The sequence below is a fragment of the Cynara cardunculus genome (assembly GCF_001531365.2).
Source record: "Cynara cardunculus var. scolymus isolate 2C chromosome LG 8, CcrdV1, whole genome shotgun sequence".
Classification (NCBI taxonomy): Eukaryota; Viridiplantae; Streptophyta; class Magnoliopsida; order Asterales; family Asteraceae; genus Cynara; species Cynara cardunculus.
Window position 1 is genome coordinate 16,999,200 of NC_037535.1, and position 7,902 is coordinate 17,007,101.

The window sequence follows — 7,902 nt, forward strand, 5'->3', positions numbered from 1 at the left end:
TAATCCATGTTTCTATGTAATGAAATATGTGTTTTATGCAAATGTGGAATATGGGGTGTTACATGATTATAACAATTTAGGTTTTCAATGCCATATTCACAATTATTTCTATTTTGTTTGTGTGAAACTTGTTCAAGAGATGTTTTGATGTTGAAATTTTGTATTTTTATCGATATAAAATTCGTGCAATGCAGCGAGATATATCTTGATTTTAATGTTTTGTTTTATATTTGGGTCTATCAATATTATAATGTTATGTGGTTTTGAGAAAAAGAAAATGTTTTTATTTTTGAATTAAATATAAATTTAAAGATATCATAAAATTCTAAAAAAAATAAGCAATATTAATATTGAATTAACAATTTAAAAGTTCTCGTTTTTATGTAATTTCTTTGATTCAAATTTTTAATATAATTTAATTGAAATTTAAAAACGAATTAATTTATATTTGGCTTAATAATATAATTTTTTATAAGATAATAATTAATTATTTTGTTGGAACTCAATAATTATTCTAATTATATTTTAGATTTTTTATATTTTAAAATGAGATGTGTATTCTCTATTTGATTATGTTTATCCACAATTAGTTACACGAACTCAAATGAAGCTTTAAGAAGTTGTACTTACACACAATTTACTTGTAATATTGAATTTTAAGAAATATGCATCAATAAACAATACTTAATACATAAAAAAATGGTTTTTAAGATTTTTTGTCAAATGTTTTATAATATAATATAAATACAATATATACATATTATGTATATAATTCTAAAAATTTATATGAACTGTTAAACCACTATTTAACTATTTGCAAGAGACCAATTATTATGAATATTAAAAGCTAATGATTGTTAGTGTACTTAAGGTGTGTTTGGTACATATCAGAAATCAATGTTTTACGTTTGACACTTTTTATGTGAAACAGACAGAAATATGGTGGAACAAAGTTGAATAAGCGTGTTCCACCTCCACTCGATAGAACAAGGTGGAACAGATCTATATTTTACTAATATAACCTTAAAATAAAACTTAATTGTTTTCAAACACATCAAAATAAGCCCCCATCTTTACATTTTATTCATTGTTTAAATTTTATTTATTTTATTTTATGATTTTTAAACTTTCACTTTACTATCTACAAAATATTATTTATAATATTTCTATATTTTAGTTAATTTATGTAATTTATAAATATTAATAATAATAAAANATTTTATTATAAAAACATTTATTTTATTATAATTTAATAAATTACATGAATTAATATATATATATATATATATATATATATATATATAATCCATTAGAGATAAATTAATCATTTTTTTTGTTCTGTCTTATCAAACATATAACAGCTGCTCTATCTCGTATTGTTCAGTTGTATATGGATATAAAATGCATCCTTAATGTGTTACATACGATAAGGACTAAAAATGTAATTCACTCTTTGATAAATTGTGTCGAGAAGAATATAAAACGTTTTATGTGACAAAAATGTGTTATTATGATCAATTAGTTTATAATTCAACATAAGAAATTGTAATATTTTAATATATTTATAAGAATTATCATTTTGACTCCGACATTAACTGTTAGTAGGGGTGTAAACAGTACGAGACAATTCGCGAGCTATTCGAGATCGATACGATCAAAGCTCGGTCAACACTCGACTTGAATAGGCTCGACTCGAACTCGAGCTCGACTCAACATATTAACGAGCCGAGTCAAGCTATCCAATACTCGACTCGAAAAACTCTTAAGATACTCGATTATTTTATATATAATTAGTTTTAAAATATAATAAGTTTTTATGATAAAATTTGTAGAATATAAATAATAAAAATGCCTTATATTTTTAGATATTTAAACAAAATTATGCATTTTTTAATAATAAAAATTAATCAATTAATTTTTATTAAAATCACAATTAAAAAAGATCAAATAAAAACTATTAAAAAAAATTCGTGAAATTGTCCCACATTGAAAGAGATATGGTAAAAAAAAGGAGAAAATATGTTATAAAAAGAATGGGAGGTAAATTAATTTTTAACTTTGTCTTTCTAACGATGAAGTTGATCCCTTTAATTTTATAAAAGCTAAAAAAACACCTTTAAGTTTTAAAATTTATAAAAGAAAGACCCTAAAATTTCATAAATTTCAATGGGTGAGCTTGGTTTCGAGCTTGATTTGAGTCCGAGCTTCATTCGAACTTAGTTCGAGCTTGAGAAATAGTTATCGAGTTCGGGCTTGAGAAATTACAACTCGCGAGTTTCCGAGTCGACTTCGAACTTGAAAATTGGGTTTCGAGTTCGAGTCGAGTATAGTGATACTTGAGCTCGACTCGCATCATAGGTTATATTCAATAGTCGTTTTATTAGCCAAAGGTTATTTAAGCTTCTAGATCAACAATGGAATCAACGATTTTGATGCCTTTTCTATTAGATTATCCACAACCAAAACCAAATCTACTCAAGTTCATCTGTGAACACGCAAAAGTACAAGAAATAGCGACCTACATCATAGCTTATATTCGATTCCAACAAATCATGGTATCAAAAATGCTGCTATCTAACGACCTTACCTTCAGCTTCCTCTAGCATCCGACGCACATGTCATTCTCATTTAGTTTCAGTTTTCCGACCGTAAATCTGGCAGCCTCCATACCTCTTTAAACGGAGCAACGATGGCTAAAACAGATGTATGAACATGTTGGCTCTAAATAGGAAGATATGGCCAACTAATAGTCTCGTTTCGTGAGACATTCTGATGCCCTGTGCCCAGATCGTCCACAGTTGAAACAGGCACCCTCGAAGTTCCTACCATTCCACAAACTTATTAAATCCTAGTATTTCGTCAAGTATTAGAGTAATGCTTCACAGAAATCAAACCAAATGGAGCCGGTAAGACAAAAATTAACAGAAACAAGCGAACAAGCTACGGGTGAGAGTGTATGCAAAAGAGCAACAGGTACAGTCAACAGAGAATGCATCAGAGATATATGTGACGAAAATAGGTTAAACAAACAAGAAAAGATATATACCTGTCCCTAGTCCGAGAAGAGCTCCTAGTCCCCAAGGACGGAGAGCGTGAAGATCGTCTTTCACCAATTAGCCAATCACTTCCACCAGTTCTTGCACCTCCTCTGGACCAACTACTGCCGCCACCCCTACCAGCTCGCTTGAAGCTATCTCCATCATCATCAGATGAGTATCGACTGCCGCCACCCCAACCACCACGGGAACCACTGGAACCTCCCCTCCTTGAACCCGCTCCTCGGGAACTTCTCTCCCTGTTAGAAAACCTACCATAAAAGTCACTTGCCGGACCATCATCTTGCAATAAAGGCAACTGCAAATGGTACCCAGTAGGAATCAGCAATGCAATTAATCGAAAAACAGGGATTGTACTGTCTGCAAAACGAAAATGAGTCCACCTTCGTGATTTTTGTAATAGTATTGCCAGGTGGCACGTCCTTAGTTAGTAGCTCCTTGGCAATCTCTTCGGGAAGATCAAAAACTGCTCCCTGGACCTGAATACATAAATAGATGTTACAAAAAGAAGCTGTAGTAAAGGGACATCAGCTCACTTGGATACACACCCTTTCATCCGCAATTATATGTATTTTGCCGAGTTCATCAGCAGCCGTTGCATAAACGTCAGCCAAGAATCCAGTAACGGTTCTAGCTGACATGAACCCTCTCGATAGAGCAGGGTCCCGAGTCAGTTGCAACGTAGACCATCCCTGCAATGCAATCATTCACAATTACCCACCAGAAAATAAAGGAACAAAACCAAGATATAGATGTAGATACACTCATAATAATACATCTAACTCACCTGCTCGTGTGTGATAAGAGAACGGGATGATGGAGGCTTTGAGAAACCGCTCAACTGTGCAAGGGCAGCAGCAAGAGCGCTTGCACCCTGCTCCTCGATTAGCTTTTCTGCAGTTGGAGTGAAGAACTCCACGGACTCCCTATGAACACCAGAGAGGGTAGCAACAACTTGCTGAGCCGAAGACTCCAATACATCTTCCACTGCTGGAGGACTTATAAACTCAAATTTGCATCCCACATCACGCTCAAGGGATTTAACCGTTCTCCTCTGATTATTTGTGAACATCAAAATGGCCGACCCTTCCTTTCCTGCACGTCCAGTTCTACCAGATCGGTGCACAAAAGTCTCTGGATCATTCGGTAGTTCATAGTGGATAACCTGAAAAACGAGAAGGAAAGCCACACATGTCACAGTTGCATCAGGAAAGGTCACTAGATCGAATGGAGCCATAATGCTAAAAGAAACTTACTAAATCGACATTGGGTATATCAAGCCCACGTGACGCAACATCAGTAGCAACAAGCACAGTAAACTTTCCTTGTCTGAATCCATTCAAGGTTCTTTCCCTTTGATGTTGAGATATGTCACCATGCAATGCCTCTGAAGTAATGCTATTAGTCAATGCCAACGAGACCTCATCTGCATCTCTTTTTGTCTGAGTGAAAACAATGGTCTTCCCACCCTTTGCATACACCTAAAATCATCACAAGATTGTAACTGTAAGAGTTTAAACCAACCTAACCTAGCATATCCCATGCAAAAGTAGGGTTTCTGGGCATTCTTATCTTAAGCAGAAGGTCATTTAACCAAAGGACCCTATCTACACGAAAGAGGAGTGATTACTTTCATGAAGACCCGGCTTGTGCATAGGTGGGAGCAAAAAAAAGAGAATAAAAGCTAAACAATTTAAGATTTGACCTTCGATCCGCATAAACATGAAACTATAAGTAAGTCACGTACCGTGACAAGATCACCAAGTATTGTCCGCTTTGAAGTTGAGGTTGTTGGTATAGCATACAGCTTGATACCCTCTGCTAGCTTCTCATCTTGATCACCAACCTTTTAAGTTCAATTAAACAATTTACAGCTACTTTGTCAAAGAACAATAAAGAAAGCACCGAATGCGAGCACATATACATGAGAACACTTGCATTGGCTGATTAAGGTATACAGACATGATTATACCCTCTTCACAAAAACAAATGAAGCATTAAACAAGGAGACATTTGAAAACATTATATAGCACTTCATCTCAAAATAAATGTCCACAATGAAAAAGGCACGTAGTTTTAGAAATGTGTAATTATTACACTTTTTAATCAACCAAATGACAATATTACCCTTGATAATGAATTTCATGATCTCGTAAATAAGGGTAGAATTGGAATGCAGACACTTACTTTTGACTTTTCAAAGTGGACATTTATTTTGGGACAAGTCAAAATAGAAATGTGAAACTTATTTTAGGATGGAAGGAGTATTATACAAGCCAAGAACACAAGAAACTTACCAAATCAATTGTCAAAGGATTGTTCAAATATTTCCTCGATAATTTCTTGACCCAACTAGGCATAGTTGCTGAGAAAAGCATGCTTTGCCTTTCAGATGGAAGCTTCTCTAAGATATGTTCCACGTCTTCCTCAAAACCAACAGCAAGCATTTGATCAGCTTCATCAAGGACCAAAAACTGAACCTCCCCCAGTTTCAGGCTGTTACTTCCAATAAGATCAATAAGTCTTCCTGGCGTGCCAACCACTACATCAACTCCACGAGATAACGCATTTTGCTGTGAATTATAAGAGACACCACCATAGACACAAACAGTGCTCAAATATGGGGCAGACTCTTTGATCTCTGTTTCTACTTGCCTTGCCAATTCCCTCGTGGGTGCAAGGACCAAGACTCTGGGAAGTCGTTGAGCACGCCTTTACATAAAAATATGCATAGAAAACCCCCTTTAGATCCAACATATTATTTGTAAAATATTATAGAAAAAGTACTTGTTTCATGAATACCTGGGAGAAATCCGTTCTTCATCATCTTCTGTGAGTCTTTTGATTATAGGAATTCCAAAAGCTAATGTCTTTCCTGTTCCAGTTTTGGCACGCGCAATAATATCTCTACCTTCGAGTGCAGGGACCAATACAGCTCTCTATATGATTGAAACAAAAGCAAGTTAACGCCATAATGGACTTGATGGAGATGCATATAGAAATCTATAAACATTCTGGGTCTCTCTCTATCTCTCTGATAGATAAGAGAGGGAGGGAAAGAGGTGAAGTACATATATACTTAGGTTAATGCAGAAACTGATAATGATAGAAGGGGTGAGAAAGAGAGGGAGAGAATCTTATCCAAAAATGGTGGCATATTAACATCACAATCAGGCAATAGGGACATGTTTACACTATGACAACAAAATATATATGCAACTAAATACAAGCACCAAAGACAACATACACTTGAAAGGTAATAGAGATAAGCACTAAAGAGGGACCGATATATATATATATATATATATATATATATAGATATAGATACCTTTTCTAGCTAAGCATGTTTAAAAAGAATTGAGCAGGTGATAGAAACTTCCATTTATGCATCATTTCTCAAACCTGATAATACCAGCACAAGACTACTTAAACTGCATCAAAACCCCTCACTTGAAAACTCCAAACCAACTAAAATTTTGATTCTCTTCTATCAGATTTCTGACTAAAGGTACTTTTGGGATGGCTTAGACCTAACCATTGAATTGCATAAACGAAATGAAATTGGGTTAAAGTTTAAACGCTTACAACACCTGCATATACTCACACATCAAATGTATACATGTTAGCATTTACAGATAAGTGATAAGGTTAAATGTTTGAAGTATCATCATTTACACACACACACACACATACATATATATATATATATATATATATACAGAGAGAGAGAGAGAGAGAGGATGAGGAGGAATGAAGAAAGTACTTGGATTGGAAACAGCCTAGTAATTTCTCTTTTTTCTAGAATCTGAACCAGCTTTTGAGGCAAACCCAGTTTGGTAATTGCAAGTTCATCATCGTCAGCAACATTTCCACTACCATCACCTACTGAGGCTTCCTTTTCAGACTCATCATCGTACTCTCTGTCACTATCATCCAAAGAAGAATCTTCATCGAACACACCAAGACCCTTAAACGCCTTCTCACTCAAAACGGAATTCGGCGTGGCAGTCGCCGAGGTAACAAAAGCAGACCCACCACCGACACCTACGCTGTTATGGTTGAGTCTAGCGGCAGCTTTCAAGGAGGTGAAATGGGTTTTATCGGCAGAACGAGGAAGATGTAAGGGTGAAGCAGGGGTGGCGATTTTCCTGGAGAGTTGTTCTAGTGATGGGTTTTTGTGGTATATGGAAGAGACACCTATGTTTGATGAAGAACACGCCATGGCTTCACGAAATTGAGAAAGAGGGAAAAGGGGAAGAAGATTGGGGGATAAGGTGAGAGGTTTATGGAGTTGTATGGTTCTCCAAGACTATCTTGTTGGCCATGGCTAAAACCTCAACAATTTATACCTCCATTTCCTTTGGTTCTTAATGGGATATTTTCTTTTCAAGAATTCTCCAACATTTTTAAATAAAAGAAAGTGATGATATCCTCTTACAAACAATCGTAAAATTGGTATTTACCAAATAGTTTTTTTTTTTTTTTCTATTTTTGAAGTAAAATGCGATTCAAACAAATTTTGTAAAAGAAATTTGAATTCCACCTGCTAAATGTTTACTCGCGTAATACATAAATCTTATTAAAATACATGTCTATTTCAATTTTGACTTGTTTAATGATTTAACTTTGAATGTTCTTTTGTTTGTCAATCTTTTAACAAATATGGGTAAATTTTGTAATTTGCTTAAAGTTGTAGCTGATAGTCAAAGAGGATGGTTGCGCCTCACTAAAGTTGATTCATAAAGGGTAGCAGAGTCTGAAAGATATATCTTCAAGAACCTTTCTTGTCAATTGATAATTCATATATAAAGGGGCTTGTAGCCGGATCTAGCTCACACACAACTCA

General features: G+C 34.6%; 1 protein-coding gene across 1 annotated transcript; it reads right to left on the minus strand.

Annotated features, from left to right (window-relative positions):
* Window positions 1-2,408: 2,408 nt before the first annotated feature.
* LOC112517252 (DEAD-box ATP-dependent RNA helicase 3, chloroplastic-like) lies at window positions 2,409-7,366 on the minus strand. The gene is made up of 10 exons (XM_025124625.1): window positions 6,820-7,366; window positions 5,859-5,995; window positions 5,354-5,768; window positions 4,804-4,902; window positions 4,313-4,537; window positions 3,844-4,221; window positions 3,605-3,748; window positions 3,440-3,535; window positions 3,047-3,354; window positions 2,409-2,822 (listed from the first exon to the last, which is right to left on the minus strand). The coding sequence occupies exons 1-10, from the start codon at window positions 7,276-7,278 to the stop codon at window positions 2,744-2,746; spliced, it is 2,340 nt and encodes a 779-aa protein (XP_024980393.1). The 5' UTR covers window positions 7,279-7,366; the 3' UTR covers window positions 2,409-2,743.
* Window positions 7,367-7,902: the final 536 nt, after the last annotated feature.

Coding starts and splice junctions, on each gene's coding strand:
- LOC112517252 (XM_025124625.1), bottom strand. CDS start 7,278: ATGGCGTGTTCTTCATCAAACATAGGTGTCTCTTCCATATACCACAAA. Junction 5,769..5,858: donor GAAGAACGGATTTCTCCCAG/GTATTCATGAAA, acceptor TTTTATGTAAAG/GCGTGCTCAACGACTTCCCA. Junction 3,355..3,439: donor CTATTACAAAAATCACGAAG/GTGGACTCATTT, acceptor TACCATTTGCAG/TTGCCTTTATTGCAAGATGA.